This window comes from Pleurodeles waltl, chromosome 6, assembly GCF_031143425.1.
Source record: "Pleurodeles waltl isolate 20211129_DDA chromosome 6, aPleWal1.hap1.20221129, whole genome shotgun sequence".
Lineage (NCBI taxonomy): Eukaryota > Metazoa > Chordata > Amphibia > Caudata > Salamandridae > Pleurodeles > Pleurodeles waltl.
This window is the reverse complement of record NC_090445.1, coordinates 1,178,303,685-1,178,321,917: the sequence shown is the minus strand read 5'-3', so window position 1 is coordinate 1,178,321,917 and position 18,233 is coordinate 1,178,303,685. Positions and strand designations below refer to the sequence as shown.

The 18,233-nt window shown below is 45.5% G+C and overlaps 1 protein-coding gene across 1 annotated transcript in view; it reads right to left on the bottom strand.

Annotated features, from left to right (window-relative positions):
* Window positions 1–18,233, bottom strand: part of LOC138301751 (protein ecdysoneless homolog) — a 277,339-nt gene that overhangs the window by 43,478 nt on the left and 215,628 nt on the right. Inside the window, exon 7 of the mRNA XM_069242263.1 lies at window positions 11,135–11,318. Coding sequence (XP_069098364.1) covers window positions 11,135–11,318 — 184 coding nt within the window. The remainder of the gene's footprint in view (window positions 1–11,134; window positions 11,319–18,233) is intronic.

Genomic DNA, 18,233 nt, shown 5'->3' with positions numbered 1-18,233 from the left:
ACCTCCTCCTCATCAGGCACCTGCACATGACTAGTAACCATGGACCAGCTATTCGCTAGACATGCTTCTTCTAAACAGATAGAACACAAGCTATCAGCCTGGCACCTTACTCCTCGGAATCCCGCAAACTCATCTACGAAGCCTCTCTCAATTCACTGCTCACCCCCACCCTTTTCAATACATAAATTATCCCTCTGGTCAATGTCATCCGTGCACACATCAACATCCCCAATTATGAAGATAATACGCAATTTATACTCTCCCTTTCTGACAAGACCGTAAAAACACAAGTAACAAGTTCAACACCTGGATGACCAAAGTTGCTAACTTGACGAAAGCCAATTGTCTCAAGCTCAACACAGACAATACAGAAGTAGTGATCTTCGGCAAAAACACCTCACCATGGGACTCCAACTGGTGGCCGGCTGAACTCAGACCCAGACCCAGAACCAGACCCACACCCAGAACCCATACCAGGAACCTCAGAATAACCACTGACAGCAAACAAGACCTGACTGCACAAGTCAAAGCTTTCACTGCATCCCGCTTCCACACCCTAGTCACCATCAATATGGACTACAGGAACACAGTCTATGCCGGGATCACCAAGCAACTCACTAGAAGCCTAGAGATCATCCAGAACTCTGCAGCCGGACTTATCCTTAACCTTCCACACAGGACTCAGAGTACACCACACCTCAGGCACTCCACAACTCAGGACCTATGTACTTGTCCAGCCGCATCTCCTTCAATCAACTATTTTGACATCTCCACTCCGCAGGATTCCCACTCTTCAACGTCTAATGTAGACACAGAACCAGATCAAGGGGTTGAGCGGTCTCTTACACTGCAAAACAACCTCCCTCTACCCATCAGACTCCTGTCTTCTTGAATTCCACAACAGGATGAAGACCTGGCATTTCAATTAACTATCCTACCACAAGTAGAGCTAGGTACACACACACACACACCCCAACTCAGTGCTAGGGTAACTTTGCGTGTGATAATGCGCCTTAAAAATTCATATAAAATATCAATGCATTTTTTAGAGCAACTGAGAAATTTCCCATGCAAAAGGGAGACTGTTCATTCTTATGTGTCAAGCACTGCATTTAAATATTAAATACTCTGGGCTGGAACCAGCGTTTTTTTTTGTTTTTTTTAGATACAAACCCAACTTGAAGAGCATATCTATTGACATCTGAAGGTCAAGAAGAAAATTTTGAAGCGCAGAAGTTTTTAACATCCAATAATCGAGGAAAAGGTAGATGAATACCCCCTTCATAACAGGAAATGCAGAAACGACTGTATCCATCCATCAAAAAGGGAGAATCTTGTACCAGCAATGTTATTTTCTGATTCTGAAGCGTAGAAAATTCCTGTACTTGGCATCAAAGAGTACATAAAAATAGGCGTCTTGCACGTCTAATACACACTTCCAACTGACCGGCTCCAGGTAACTTAAGATTTGATGAAGACCCACATTCTGATTTTTTTTCTTGAATGATTTGTTCATGCTTTTTAAATCTAAGCTAGGGCAAACTTCCTGCTTGAGACTTTCTTCTTGATTAGAAAACAGTGTGAAAGACTGTTCTATTCTGTTGCAGTCTAGGAACAGGCTATTACATACTTCTACAAAGTCAGTCCAGACAGTCAGGGTTAATCCCTTTTTGTGAAATTTGGAGAACTAGAAAATCAGGTTGCTTCACTGGAGTGCTAAACTATTGGGAGAAGGCTCTTCTCTAGCCAATGTCTACCTTCATGTAGGAGGCTGGCCTGGCTTGTAGTGCATACCAGAGGTACTTACACCTTGTGCCAGGTCCAGTTATCCCTTATTAGTGTAGAAGAGGTGTTTCTAGCAGCTTCGACTGATAGAAAGTAGCTATGGCAAAGCAGCTTAGGCTGAACTAAGAGACATGCAAAGCTCCTACTATTCCACTTATATCATATAGCACAATATCATAAGAAAACACAATACACAGATATACTAAAAATAAAGGTACTTTAATTTTATGACAATATGCCAAAAGTATCTCAGTGAGTACCCTCAGTATGAGGATAAGTTATATACACAAGATATATGTACTTAAACCAAAATTAGGTAAGTAATAGCAAGAAAAGTAATGCAAACAGTGTAGAATTACAATAGATTGCAATAGGAGCACATAGGTATAGGGGCAATACAAACCATATACTCCAAAAGTGGAATGCGAACCATGAGTGGACACCAAACCTATGTGAGCTTGTAGAGGGTCGCTGGGACTGTAAGAAAACAGTGAGGGTTAGAAAAATACCCCACCCAAAGATCCTGAAAAGTAGGAGTAAAGTACACCTACTACCCCCAGAGAGCACAGAAATCGTGATTGGGGGATTCTGCAGGAAGAACAAACACCTGCAATGCAACAACAGTGGATTTCCGGACCTGAGTACCTGTAAGACAAGGGGACCAAGTCCAATAATCGCAACAGTGTCGAGAGTTGGCAGGAGCCCAGGAAATGCAAGCTGAATATGCAAGGGAGCTGCCACCGGCTGAAAGAAGCTTGGAGTTCTGCAAGAAAGAAGAGGACTAGGGACTTCTCCTTTGGAAGATTGATGTTCCACGTCGCGATGAAGCTTGCAGAGGTGTTCCCACGCAGAAAGACCGCAAACAAGCCCTGCTAGTTGGAAGGGTTGCGGTTACGGTTTTCGGGTGCTGCTGTGGCCCAGGAGGGACCAGGATGTCGCCACTTGGAAGAGGAGATAGAGGTGGCGCCCAACAACGTAGGGAACCCTCACAGAAGCAGGCAGCACCCGCAGAAGTACCTGAACAGGCACTTAGAAGAAAAGTGAACCGGAGTCCACGCAAAGTCACAAAAGGGAGTCCCACGACGCCGGAGGACAGCTCAGAAGGTTGTGCACTGCAGGATGGAGTGCCGGGGACCCAGGCTTGGCTGTTCACGAAGGAAATCCTGGAAGAGTGCACAGGAGCCGGAGCAGCTGCAAATCACGCGGTACACAGCTTTGCAGTCTATCATGGGGAGGCAAGGACTTGCCTCCACCCAACTTGGACTGAAGAGTCACTGGACTGTGGGAGTCACTTGGACAGAGTTGCTGTGTTCCACGGACCACGCTCGTCAGGATGAGAGGGGACCCAGAGGACCAGTGTTGCAGTCTATTGGTGCCTGTGTTAGCAGGGGGAAGATTCCGTCGACCCACAGGAGATTTCTTCGGAGCTTCTGGTGCAGGGTGAAGGCAGGCTACCACCAGAGCATGCACCACCTGGAAACAGTCAAGAAAGCCGGCAAGATTAGGCGCTACAATGTTGCTGGTAGTCGTCTTGCTACTTTGTTACGGTTTTGCAGGTGCCCTGGAGCAGCCAGCAGTCGATCCTTGGCAGAAGTTGAAGAGGGAAGTGCAGAGGTTCTGGTGAACTCTTGCATTCGTTATCTGACGAATACCCCAGAGGAGAGACCCTAAATAGCCAGAAAAGGAGGTTTGGCTACCAAGAAAGGAGGTTTGGCTACCAAGAGAGGTAAGAACCTATCAGAAGGGGTCTCTGACATCACCTGCTGGCACTGGCCACTCAGAGCAGTCCAGTGTGCCCCCAACACCTCTGAATCCAAGATGGCAGAGATCTGGGACACTGGAGGAGCTCTGGGACACTGGAGAAGCTCTGGGCATCTCCCCTGGGAGGTGCAGGTCAGGGGAGATGTCACTCCCCTTCCCTTTGTCCAGTTTCGCACCAGAGCAGGGCTGGGGGATCCCTGAACCAGTGTAGACTGGCTTATGCAGAGATGGGCACCATCTGTGCCCATTAAAGCATTTCCAGAGGCTGGGAGAGGCTACTCCTCCCCAGCCCTTCACACCTATTTCCAAAGGGAGAGGGTGTAACATCCTCTCAGAGAAAATCATTTGTTCTGCCTTCCTGGGCCAGGGCTGCCTGGACCCCAGGAGGGCAGAAACCTGTCTGAGGGGTTGGCAGCACCAGCAGCTGCAGTGGAGACCCCGGAAAGGCAGTTTGGCAGTACCCGGGTTCTGTGCTAGAGACCCGGGGTATCATGGAATTGTCCCCCCAATACCAGAATGGCACTGGGGTGACAATTCCATGATCTTAGACATGTTACATGGCCATGTTCGGAGTTACTATTGTGACGCTATACATAGGTAGTGACCTATGTATAGTGCACGCGTGTAATGGTGTCCCCGCAATCACAAAGTCCGGGGAATTTGCCCTGAACAATGTGGGGGCACATTGGCTAGTGCCAGGGTGCCCACACACTAAGTAACGTGGCACCCAACCTTCACCAGGTGAAGGTTAGACATATAGGTGACTTATAAGTTACTTATGTGCAGTGGTAAATAACTGTGAAATAATGTGGCCATTATTTCACTCAGGCTGCAGTGGCAGGCCTGTGTAAGAATTGTCAGGGGTCCCTATGGGTGGCAAAAGAAATTCTGCAGCCCATAGGGATCTCCTGGAACCCCAATACCCTGGTACCTCAGTACCATATACTAGGGAATTATATGGGTGTACCAGTATGCCAATGTGAATTGATAAATTTAGTCACTAGCCTGTTAGTGACAAATTTGGAAAGCAGAGTTAGCAGAGCCTCAGTGAGACAGTTAGTCATCATACAGGGCACATACTTATGAGCACTGGGCCCTGCCTGGCAGGGTCCCTGTGACACAGACTAAAACAACATATATACAGTGAAATTTGGGGGTAACATACCAGGCAAGATGGTACTTTCCTACACTTCATCAATAACAACAGCACCTTTCTGGCTAGGAAGATGGCACAGAAGCCTGATTCAAACTTTGGATTGCAGAAGGCTGTGCCCCTTGCATGGGATATATTTCTACTGAAAGATGTGGATAAAGTATCTACAGTAGATGAATTGATATCTGCAGATGGTAGATTGGAGGAGATGGAGAAGGCTGCCTAATCGTTCTCCATGTACATCGAGGTAGAGACCCAGCTCTATAGGAAGGATGAGACATTCTGGATGATGTGGAGTTCAACAATGAAATATATCTATTGATGCTCAGTGATGCCTCATCATCAATCCAGAGAACTCCAAGCCCGTTTATGTCAATATACAGGAATGTCTAAACGACAAGTGGTTTGATGTTAATTGATCACATGGCCTCTTGACACAGACCACCTCAACGATGACTGGAGCAGGAGCAGCCGAAAATTGGAGATCCTACTCACTCACCTTCTGAAGTAGAAGAGGCATGGTTATAGGAGGAAGAGTAGGAGGAACTTGAACCCCCTCCTTCAGAGACTGAAGGTGGCAATCTTCTTCCAACCTCACCTTCTTGAGCAATGGGTTAAACATCTACCCTGTCCCTGAACTTCCTTTAAGACATGTTTTTGCAGATGTTGAAATCCTTAATACAATGCAAGTTTGGAAGACCGAAAACGCAAACATCATGGTCGTCATTCGTTGATATATTCCCACTACCGACTGGACACTTAACAAAATGATACACCTCAAGGAAAAAGAGTGGTGAATAAACAATTTCCTCCCAAAAAAAAAGGGTGGAAACAAGTCAATCTCAGGAGATGTTGAATGAAGCTATTAATAAGAAATGTCCCTATAACTGGGTGGGTTCCTCAGAATGGAATCCCAACTATGAATAGAAAAATATCTCAAACCCAACAAGAGTGAAATAAAATCAGATAATATCTCATATTCATAGTCCAAAGTATATTTATTCAATGATATATACACAAACGTGACATTGTAGGAAGGTAGCCCCTTTCTAGCCTTGTTACCCCCACCTTTGGCCTGTTTGTGAGTATTTGTCAGGGTGTTTTTACTGTCTCACTGGGATCCTGCTAACCAGTGCTCATAGTGAAAACCCTATGTTGTCAGTATGTTTGATGTGTCTCACTGGGATCCTGCTAGCCAGGACCCCAGTGCTCATAAGTTTGTGGCCTATATGTGTTCCCTGTGTGGTGCCTAACTGTATCACTGAGGCTCTGCTAACCAGAACCTCAGTGTTTATGCTCTCTTTGCTTTTAAAATTATCACTGCAGGCTAGTGACTAATTTTTCCAATTCTGATTGGCACACTGGAACACCCTTATAATTCTCTTGTATATGGCACCTAGGTACCCAGAGTATTGGGGTGCCAGGAGATCCCTATGGGCTGCAGCATTTCTTTTGCCACCCATAAGGAGCTCAGACAATTCTTACACAGGACTGCCACTGCAGCCTGAGTGAAATAACGTCCACAATATTTCACAGCCATTTTACACTGCACTTAGGTAACTTATAAGTCACCTATATGTCTAACCCTCACTTGGTGAAGGTTAGGTGCCAAGTTCCTTAGTGTTTGGGCGCCCTGGCACTAGCCAAGGTGCCCCCACATTGTTCAGGGCAAATTTCCCAGACTTTGTGAGTGCGGGGACACCATTACACGCGTGCACGACATATAAGTTAATTCCTATATGTGGCGTCACAATGGTAACTCCGAACATGGCCATGTAACATGTCTAGGATCATGGAATTGTCACCCCAATACCATTCTGGTATTGGGGTGACAATTCCATGCATCCCAGGGTCTCCAGCATAGAGCCCGGGTACTGCCAATCTAACTTTCCGGGGTCTCCTCTGCAGCTACTGCTGCTTCCAACCACTCAGACAGGTTTCTGCCCTCCTGGGGGCTGTGCAGCCTGGTCCCAGGAAGGCAGAACAAAGGATTTCCTCTGAGAAAGGGTGTTATACCCTCTCCCTTTGGAAATAGGTTTGAAGGGCCTGGGAGGAGTAGCCTCTACTGGCCTCTGGAAATGCTTTGAAGGGAACAGATGGTGCCCTCCTTGCATAAGCCAGTCTACATTGGTTCAGGCATCCCTCCCAGCCACGCTCTGGCGCGAAACTGGACAAAGGAAAGGGGAGTGACTACTCCCCCTGACCAGCACCTCCCAGGGGAGGTGCCCAGAGCTCCTCCAGTGTGTCCCAGACCTCTGCCATCTTGGATTCAGAGGTGTGAGGGCACAATGGACCGCTCTGAGTGGCCAGTGCCAGCAGGTGACATCAGCGACCCCTCCTGATAGGTGCTTACCTTTCTCTGTAGCCAATCCTCCTCTGTGGGCATCTCACCAGATAACGAATGCAAGAGCTCACCAGAGTTCCTCTGCACTTCCCTCTTCGACTTCTGCCAAGGATCGACCACTGACTGCTCCAGGACGCCTGCAAAACCACAACAAAGTAGCAAGAAGACTACCAGCAACATTGTAGCGCCTCATCCTGCTGGCTTTCTCAACTGTTTCCTGGTGGTGCATGCTCTGAGGGCTGTTTGCCTTCACCCTGCACTGGAAGCCAAGAAGAAACCTCCCGTGGGTCGATGGAATCTTCCCCCTGCCAACGCAGGCACTAAACTTCTGCATCACTGGTCCTCTGGGTCCCCTCTCATCCTGACGAGCGTGGTCCCTGGAACACAGGAGCTGGGTACAAGTGTCTTGTGACAGTCCAGTGGCCCTTCTGTCCAAATTTGGTGGAGGTAAGTCCTTGCCTCCCCACACCAGACAGTAATCCTGTGTACTGCGTGAACTGCAGCTGCTCGGGCTTCTGTGCACTTTTGCAAGACTCCCTTCGTGCAGAGCCTAGCCCAGATCCCCAGCACTCCGTCCTGCATTGCCCAACTTGCTGAGTTGGACTCCAATGTCGTAGGACCCTCCTTTGTAACTCTGAGTCGACCACTGCCCTCAGATCTTCTAAGTGTCTGTTCAGGTGCTTCTGCGGGTGCTGCTTGCTTCTGCGTGGGCTCTCCGTGTTGCTGAGTGCCCCTCTGGCTCCTCCTCCAAGAGGTGACCTCCTGGTCCTTCCTGGGCCCTAGCAGCACCCAAAATCCTCAACCGCGACTCTTGCAGCTAGCAAGGCGTGTTTGCGGTATTTCTGCGTGGAAACAACTATGCATCCTCCAGCACGCCGTGGGACATCTTCTGACCAAAGGATAAGTTCCTGGCGCCTTTGGTTGTTGCAGAATCTTCGACTTCTTCCACCCGAAGGCAGACCCTTTTGCACCTTCATCTGGGGTTTAGTGGGCTCCTGCCCCCCCCCCCCCGGACACTTGCGCGACTCTTGGACTTGGTCCCCTTCCTTTACAGGTCCTCATGTCCAGGAATCCGTCTTCAGTGCTTTGCAGTCAATTGTTGTCATTGCAGAATCCCCTATCTCAACTTTATTGTCTTTTTAGGGTAGTACTGTAAATTTACTCCTACTTTTCAGGGTCTTGGGGTGGGGTATCTTGGACACCCTTAGTGTTTTCTTACACTCCCAACGACCCTCTACACACGACACTAGGCCTGGGGTCCATTCGTGGTTCGCATTCCACTTTTGGAGTATATGGTTTGTGTTGCCCCTACGCCTATTTCTCCCTGTTGCCTTCTATTGTGATTCTACATTGTTTGCACTACTTTTCTAACTGTTACTTACCTGATTTTGGTTTGTGTGCATATATTTTGTGTATATGTCTTACCTCCTAGGGGAGTATATCCTCTGAGATACTTTTGGCATACTGTCACTAAAATAAAGTACCTTTATTTTCAGTAACTCTGAGTATTGTGTTTTCTTATGATATAGTGCTATATGATATAAGTGGTATGGTAGGAGCTTTGCATGTCTCCTAGTTCAGCCTAAGCTGCTCTGCTATAGCTACCTCTATCAGCCTAAGCTGCTAGAACACCTCTATTCTACTAATAATGGATAACTGGACCTGGCACAAGGTGTAAGTACCACAAGGTGCCCACTATAAGCCAGGTCAGCCTCCTACAGACATTAATTGTGACCTAAACACACAATTACTCAATAATAGAATCAATAATTTATCCTGGGAATAATCAATCTATCTAAAATCGAAAAACAGAGCCATCCAAACACTCATGCAATATAAAAACAGTCATCAAGACAAAAAGAATGAAAAGACAACAAGGGAAATTCACAAAATTATACCAAAATATATACCAAGACTCCATGGATAGACATTTGAATAACATATACCGCGTTCCAAAAACCAATGTGTCCAGCCTATTGGTTTTTTGCCACCTCTATGGTGAGGAGATCCCTAATAGCACTTATAATGATTGCTTCACCTGGGGTTTCTTTTATACGAGTCCCCTTCTTATGTATAGATCCTCCTTTGTATCCAAGTCATGAGGGGGAAAAAAGGTCCATCCACTGTACTGTCCTTGTTCATCAAATACAGTGCTAAAGTGTATTCTGAATGCCCTGGTCTCAAAAACTAGTGCTGACGTACGTTTCGGTGTGAAGTGGCCTGTCCGGGTCACTCACCTTCTTCAGGGCACAAGTGATTAATAAAGATCAAATAATCCCAGGGAACAATGAAATGTTCATGCCCTGTGTGTTTATCCATACTGCGAGACAGGTAACATTTAGTGGTGTTCCACCAAATGAGAACAGAGAATCCTTACATATTAACCCCATCACTTTATGCTCTGTTCTGAACACTTGCAATGCTATCACTCTAAAAGTGGTTATTTTGACTGTTGTACGAAACTGACTATAAAAACTGGGCTGGCCCGAAGTTTTTGTGCCCTATTTAGGATGTGGCAAAAATGGGATATAACAGGCACAACTATGCTTCAAGACAGTTCTGTATAGATTTTTTAACCTCACGTCACTACAGGTTATTTGCTAGTAATAAATTGTACTAGAAATTTGCCTGAGGTGGTGCTATTTACAATTAGCTCGTCATGGGTACAGCGGCGCCACCTCTATATAAAACACGACTATGCAACAATGAATATCAGTTTACCCAGTTCTTGGAACAGTTATTCACTTACGAGATGAGAGTTACATTTGTCTCAGAACATACATGTGTAGCATTAGAAGAGCAACCTTAAACTTGGTCTTCGCTCTGCATCACAATCTATTCACCATCTCAGACCCATTTGACAACTTCATTTTACTGAAATGGCCCCTACTCATGTATCTATCTTGCTAAGCTCCACTCACCATCATTCACCCTCAAAGACCTTTCTAGAGCCTTAACAATTGCTGTTCACAAGATCATAAAATAATGTTCGAAACTCATTTCTCTACACTTGGCAAGAACATTTTTTGAAATGGTTTGCCTCCTATCTCTCAAACTGTGCTTTCTTGGTTTCCTGGTGCTCCGCATCACCATCACCAATAGTCCCATAAGTTTTACGCTGGAACCCTTCAAGCCTCCCTATACACATCTCATGGTAGAATCTCCTATTTAAGACTGAAATAACTTTACACATATCACAAACGAATATTTTATTTACTACAGTTTTCTTCAGATGACAATAACTAATTGCTTTATAGAACAACATGGACTTCCAATTCCTTATGCTCAGTTCGCCAAATCCAGAGGTACTTACTACCACCGTCTGCTCCAGCTACTCTAACCCCCTAGTCTGCCTACTTTCCATGATCCCTCTTCACGGGAGAGTAAGTAATTTAGACCTCTAGGTGTTTTTAACCAATACAGGCATGCATCCACACACACATCAGCTAATCCTTGACCCAATATGAGCCTCTAAAACCAGTTGACAAATCTCTTGTCTGAGCTTTACCTTTATTTCTATCCTATCCACGTTCCATCACAAACCCTTCTCTGTTCAACTTTTTCACTGTGCAAAGGCCACCCTGTAACAATTCAAGACTGAAGTAATTACAACTCATAAAATCTCTTCTACATAACAGTCTACCGATCTGCCCCAGGCCACAACTTGCCGTCCACAAGTGTGAAAGTCATACAAATTACTTATTCTTCCGTTTTGATTCTGAACAAATAAATGATTGTCTCTTTCCAACTGATTACCATTGTTTTTCAGTGTTGTGTTTGAAAGTCATGAATGTATATTCTACACATAACTACTCTTATGTTACAGTTCTTGTCTTACCAACTGTTTCACAAATTACAATACCCAACTATTTGATGTAACCAAAATTTCATTTTCTTTGCCAATTGACAACTATGTGCAGTGCATTGGTGCAAATAAGTGCAAGCAAAGAGATGACACAATATGATTTGATCTCAGTTAAAATCCATAACCTGATCTGTAGCAGCCGCAGAGGCTGATAAAATTCATTTTCACTGCCTCTGACAGACACTGCATGTAATGAAAAGTCTGAAGGGTACATAAAGATGCTTACCGTGGCACTTCTGCTCCTTCATGTGTAGACACTTTTGATATAAATGCCTTCATGCTTTCTGTGACTTCTGACAAATTATACTTCTGCTCTTCCTCACCAGCAGTGGGAGTGGAATCTTTCAAAGCGGCTGCATCTTGTAAAATCTTCTCCAGTTCATTTGGAGATAAATCCAACCAGCTATCATCTGAAAGGGTACACATTCTTTTGTTTGTACTAAGTATATGCCATGGACACAGCTCTGTTTAAGGCTGTACAAACAATGAGCCCATACCTCGTATTCTAGTAAGACTAGTTCAAAGCTTCTCTGTCACTTATTCGAGTTTACGCTTCCCTTTAACATTTCAGATTAGTTGCACTCGTTTCAACCTCTTGCTGCATTCCTTTCCCATCACATTCGAGCAACCTTCTTGATGGTTTGATAACTGCAGTAATTACCAATTGTTGATCAAGTGTTCTTGTATACATTTAAAAAGAAAAAAAAAAGAAAGAAAATCTTCCTAGTCTTTAGGACATTATAGTGTGGTTCTGTCTAATAAATGTATTCATAAGATTGACGTCTGTGAGAAAAATAATTTACAATCTTTCTTTCTCCTTAATATTTTCATCTGGTCCACTGAAAATCTGCATGTAATTGCACTAGAAAGTTGCCATTCATCTTGAAATGTAATGAAAAGGAGATTTTTGAGCATTTTTCTGTGTGTCAATAATTGCATGTGGTTTTCCCAAAAATACAGCCTACAAGGAAAATGAGCAGCAGAATAACAAAATATGATGCGTGACAAAATCCTAGCTGTTGAAACCTTTTTTTTTTTTTTTTTTAACATAAGAGTGGTGTATTGTATTCACCTTAACTATAATCTGTTGAAGTGATATGGAAAAAGTACATTGCTTTACTGCCACAAGTTTGTTAACTATCTAGTGACAATTCTCCTGCTGCTTTAAGTACTATGTTTTTCAGGTGTAAACCTCTATGATAAACAAAAACATTGGTGGTACTCAAAAAATCGCATAAACAATGCTGTATTTTACTATTCTCTTTATGTTTTTTGATTGTGGACCACTAAGTTTTTCCACTTAGAATTAGTTATACAAGTTTTTTTCATAATTATTTAGTTTGGAAAAATTAGGTTACATCTGCTAAGGCTATGAATCACACAAACATGCATTGGCTTAACTCTGTGCATACCAGTTAGGACATTTTCATTAGTTTAATTTATGACTGGTGAGATTAGATAATCCTCATTTTCGACAATATCTCCCAGAGGTGATTTAAGTTACATTTAGGATTAATATCCTGATGAACAAGTGAAACTCCAAAATGCAATGATGAGGAAAAAACCTATATCTCTGTCTGTGAAAAATCTAAAAGATGCACTCTATGATCTGTACAGAACAAACAACACAACTATTTAATCTAAACAGGGGATTTGAATTTAAATAAAGCATTAGAGAACATTAGGGATGATTGGTGTGCTGACCAAAACAGACTATTGGGGATTCCTGCACCAGCTCTTGTACAGCAAAAGGGAATGAACATTTGGAACCATCTCGCTAGAGAGCTAGAATTTAAGATCACTTAATGGTAGGAACAAATCTTATGCACCTAGTGAGATTAGTTAATTTTAGAAGGAATTTACTCGAATACTCTTTGCTTCCCTATTGTTAATCAACTTGTGTACAGATTTTGAGATTAGCGAAGGACTATAAGTGACCATAATCTACAAATAATAGAACGGCAACAGTTTTTATCTGGGGTATATATGTTGAAGCCCCTAGGGACACTACAAAGCAATTGTAGTGTAAAATGAGTAACGATGTAAAAACACAGAAATACTCTAGCAGAATTATTGAGCTCAGGTGCAAGTAGTTCAATTACAAAAATACAATTCTTGGATTAACTCATAGGTCTAATAATGCATTTGTTAAAGGTAGGGGAATGGCTATAATTAGGAACCCTAAGTCTAAACAAACAATGGCCTTTTGGAAACATACATATAGAGAATGGAAACGTTTTGTGAAACCCTTAAATGGAAAACAGGGTAAGACTGAGGAGAACACAAAAAGTGGTATAACAATGAGCTTTGGAAGTCAAGAATGGAATATGCAGCTATGTGCCTTGAGGCACAAAAGAAAGGAAAATCAAATGACTCAAAAAATGTGACTTTTGTAAAACAATCTGAACTCTTTTGTACACTCTAATAATGTAACATGCGAACAATGACCCTTGTACATTACAACTCTGTATACATACTAAAAAGTAATCAAAGAAAATCAGCATCTTTCCAAAGTCGGAGCTTCCTAACTAAACAATGCATGAAAGGCATGACTTAATCAGCTAAATCATCAGGACCCGGTGGTCCAAATGGTTTTCTGTGAGCATTCTACAATTTGACCCTATAGGCTGCAAAAAGCTTCAAATTCCGCTTAAAGCTTATACAGTCAACAAGAAGAGCAATAGGGCGGCTCTTTCATTGGATTATCATCCTATTGGATGTAGATTGTAAGATGTTTACAAGGCATCTTTAGAACGCTTAAACAGTATTTAAAGGGTAAGAATATTTTCCTTCTAGAACAAACTGGCTTGTACAGGTTTTAACACAATAGGGGGGTCAGTGGTGGCGGTTTGCCGCTCGGCCTATTATGACCGTTGGCAGCTCTCCGTCCTTTTACGGACGGACAGCCACCAACTGCCATACTGGCGGGAGGCGGGGAAGTGGAGGTTGCTCCACCTCCACGCCAACAGAACACCGCCCAGCGAATCACGTCCTGTGATTCGCCGTGGCGGTGTTCTGTTGGCGGTGTGGTGTCGGCAGAGCTGCCCCCATGGCTCCCGTCCCCTCCCGGAGGATCGGCGGACCAGGTAAGTCGATCGTCCATGAGGGGAGGGGGGTGGGGGGATGTTGTGTGGGTCCATGGGGGTGTGCGTGTGTGTATGTAGAGGGGGTGTGTGAGTGCGTGTATGCTTGCGGGGGTGTTGTGTGTATGGGAATGAGTGCGTGTATGTCTGTATGGATGTGTGCGTGTATGTTTGAATGTGGGTGTGCGTGTCTGACTGTGTGTGTGTGGATGTAGGCATGTGTGTCGGCGTGTAAGTGTGTAGGTGGTGCCTGCGTGCGTGTTGTGTGGGTATGGGTGATGTGATGTGATGTTGGGGGTCTGGGTGGGGAGGGGGGCCCTGCCAGCTTTGGGGGGTGGCAGGGAAGACCCCTATCAGTGCCAGGGAAGGAATTCCCTGGCACTGATAGTGCTTACCGCCATGGATTTCATGGCGGTTCAAACTGCTGGAAATCCACGGCGGTAAGCCAGGTCCAAATAGTGCCGGCGGTCTAGTGACGGCCGCCGGGCTGGAGACCCAGGTCTCCAGCCCAGCAGTCATCTCCGCCCTGGCGGGCGGAACAGAGAACTGGCGGATGACCATGGCGATATCTGCCATGGTCATAAGTCCACAAAGTAAGACCGCCAGCCTGTTGGCGGTCTTACCGCTGGTTCTCCGCCTTCCGCCAGGGTCATAATGCCCCCCAAATGTTAAAGGCCTCAAGTAAGGTGTGTAGTTGTACTGGGCGAAATAGTGTTGGAGTTTATTTGTGTGCTTCCCACAATGTTTACAGGGGTTTGAGTATGTATACAGAGAGGTTATCCGGCAAGTCAAAGTAAAAAAGTTATGTTTATTTAGACCGGAGTCTTTTAAACAATGTTAAATTACCCACACATGATAATTATACGCGTCGAGAGGTGTGTCCGGGGGCAGGAGCCCTTTAATTGCCTACAGCGCTCCCGCTGTCGCGGGAAGCGCGTCGAGAGGTGTGTCCGGGGGCAGGAGCCCTTTAATTGCCTACAGCACTCCCGCGGGACGCGCGTCGAGAGGTGTGTCCGGGGGCAGGAGCCCTTTAATTTCTTACAGCGCTCCCGCCGTCGCGGGACGCGCGTCGAGAGGTGTGTCCGGGGGCAGGAGCCCTTTAATTGCCTACAGCGCTCCCGCCGTCGCGGGAAGCGCGTCGAGAGGTGTGTCTGGGGGCAGGAGCCCTTTAATTGCCTACAGCGCTCCCGCCGTCGTGGGAAGCGCGTCGAGAGGTGTGTTTTTCGGGGGGCAGGAGCCCTTTAATTGCCTACAGCGCTCCCGCCGTCGCGGGAAGCGCGTCGAGAGGTGTGTCCGGGGGCAGGAGCCCTTTAATTGCCTACAGCGCTCCCGCCGTCGCGGGAAGCGCGTCGAGAGGTGTGTCCGGGGGCAGGAGCCCTTTAATTGCCTACAGCGCTCCCGCCGTCGCAGGAAGCGCGTCGAGAGGTGTGTCCGGGGGCAGGAGCACTTTAATTTCTTACAGCGCTCCCGCCGTCGCGGGACGCGCGTCGAGAGGTGTGTCCGGGGGCAGGAGCCCTTTAATTGCCTACAGCGCTCCCGCCGTCGCGGGAAGCGCGTCGAGAGGTGTGTCCGGGGGCAGGAGCCCTTTAATTGCCTACAGCGCTTCCGCCGTCGCGGGAAGCGCGTCGAGAGGTGTGTCCGGGGGCAGGAGCCCTTTAATTGCCTACAGCGCTCCCGCTGTCGCGGGAAGCACGTCGAGAGGTGTGTCCGGGGGCAGGAGCCCTTTAATTGCCTACAGCGCTCCCGCTGTCGTGGGACGCGCGCGGGCGGCGCCCGGGCCAAGGGCGGGCCCGTCCTTGCCCGTCATTGCCAGGAAGAGGCAGGGCAGGGCCACCCCCCTAACTTTCACATCAAGACGCTCGGTTTAGGCAGCTCATAAGTAGCTGGCCGCCTGAAGGTACTGTGCCAATACCTACCCCTAAAAAAGGTCCTTTTATAGAGGGCCTTAGGACGGAAGCCATCCTTTCCCAGCATAGTGCTTTTCTTACTATTACCTGCTAGATTTGAAGTGGGGCCGGGCCGGGTCGCTGTCTCTACTTTATTGCAAGAAGTTTACCTGTAATTTTGAGTGTAAAATCTTTACTTAAATACTTGTTATATTCATTGTCAGTATTTATCATTTAGGCTTACCCCCACTAGACCTACTTCTATTCTTGTCCATAAATACATATTTGTCCTCTGGTTCCATTAGAGCCGAAGTATCATATAGGTGGCTCAAAGCATGGGAAAACGTAAGGCATCAGAACCCCCAAGGGTGAAAGAGAAATCTACAAAAAAACTCAGGAATGCGGACGAGAATTGCACTATAGACGAAATTGATGATCTTATTGAGGAGGTAGAGTCATTATTATGTAGTAGGGCCACTGTCCGGGAGGGACCTGATAAAAAGATTACCTCTTACTACACGAAGAAAGTTGAACTAGAGGAAGATAAAGTGATAGAGACTATTAGTCAGCAAGAGGGGGAGGCATCACCCGATATTAGGACTGGTAGCCCTAAGGATGCTACTACTCGATCCAGACATCCATGCACCATAGATAGTACTAGGAAGAAGGGCCACATGCAGGAGTGTGAAGTTGTATGTTTCAATAAATACGCAGTCTTGGCAGAACTTGATAGTAATAAAGTACAGAATACACAAGAGGGGGAATTGCTGGATGAGTTATACCCAACTATTCCAATTGTACAGTTACCTAGAGAGAGGATCTCTCCATGCAACTTACAACTAGTGAATCCTCCAAAACATAAAACAAGAACTATAGCAGACCTCTATGACCTACTCTCTGGATTAATACAGGAAGTTAAGGACCTGAAACTTGAAGTAAGAACCCTATCAGATATTGTGGAAAAGGAGGGGGGTAGGGGTACCCACAAAGCTCAGTGCGAAAAGGAGACCCCCCTTATATCATTTCAGCCACAAGGTAGATCCACACGTTCTCAAAATTCGAATACTAACCCCAACCCTACCCCAGCTATAGCCAAGATTTTACAGCAACCGCAGGGATATACGAGAGGGGTAAACGGGGAAAATAATGCTAGTGACTTATGCCAAAAAATAGGGAATCCACGAAGAGAATCCCGCTTGGTAAAAGGGCCCCAAAAAGGGAATGTGGAGCTTACTCAGATCCCCCATCCCCAAGTATCTCATGACCGTAACCATTATACTACATGGAATCGACATTCTGTGGGGGATAGGTTTCCCATTAGGACCAATGTTGTTTATCTGTTAAATGTCCCAAAATTGGCTATAGATAGTAGTGAAGACGAAGATTCCTTAAAGAATAAGCTTACACACTGGATTAGGACCAAAAGACACTGTTTATCCATAATTCATTCAGATATTAAGAGGGCAGAAAGAATCTCAGGAGGGATGGGGCAATATGATGTTATTGCATTAACATTTAAGGATGGAAGCTTATCCAGAGGCCTGATTGACATGGAACAGAGAACCCCCGCCACCACGATCAATGCCATGAGGTTCAGTTCGGATCCTTTCATTACCAAACCCCTAGTCCCGAGGCCTAAGTATAATGACATGGAGGGATTGCAAAAGAGAAACTGTGATTCCAATCTTGAAAGAGTAGATTGACTACTCCAGATTGATCAGGTACAAGTGGGACCAATTGGGGACCCAACAGTAGGTGAGCCCCACATAGGGTTTGATCCTGATGTTACAGGGGCAGGGAATGTAGTGGAGTCTTTGCCCCGTAGGAAAGATTCAACAGCATATTTGAGCCCTACTTCTAATGTTACAACCCCAAACGGGAGGGGTCCTATCACTATGATCTCCTGGAATGTAGCAGGCTTAAAAAATAAGCTTACAGACCCGGAATGGCAGGACTATATTGATCAATACCATGTCTGTCTCTTTCAAGAGACCTGGCTTAAAGATCCGCCGTATAAGCTAGGATATAAAACCTACTTTATTAGTGCAATTTCAGCTGCCAGAGAGAGACCGTCGGGGGGACTGGCTGTTTGGATGAAAATCTCACTAAATGTTGAGATACGTATGCAAGCCACAGAGTCAGATGACATTTTATGGTTGGTAATGGGGGGAAAAAATAAGATAATATCCCACTTGTTCAATGTATATATAAGACCTAGAAGGACAAACTTGGAGTCGCCTGAAATAACTCTATTAGACGACCAGCTTAAAAAGATCCCAGGAGGAGAGACAATTATGATAGGGGGTGACCTTAATTGTAATTATGAACCCATAACTGGATTTGAACATCTAGCAGA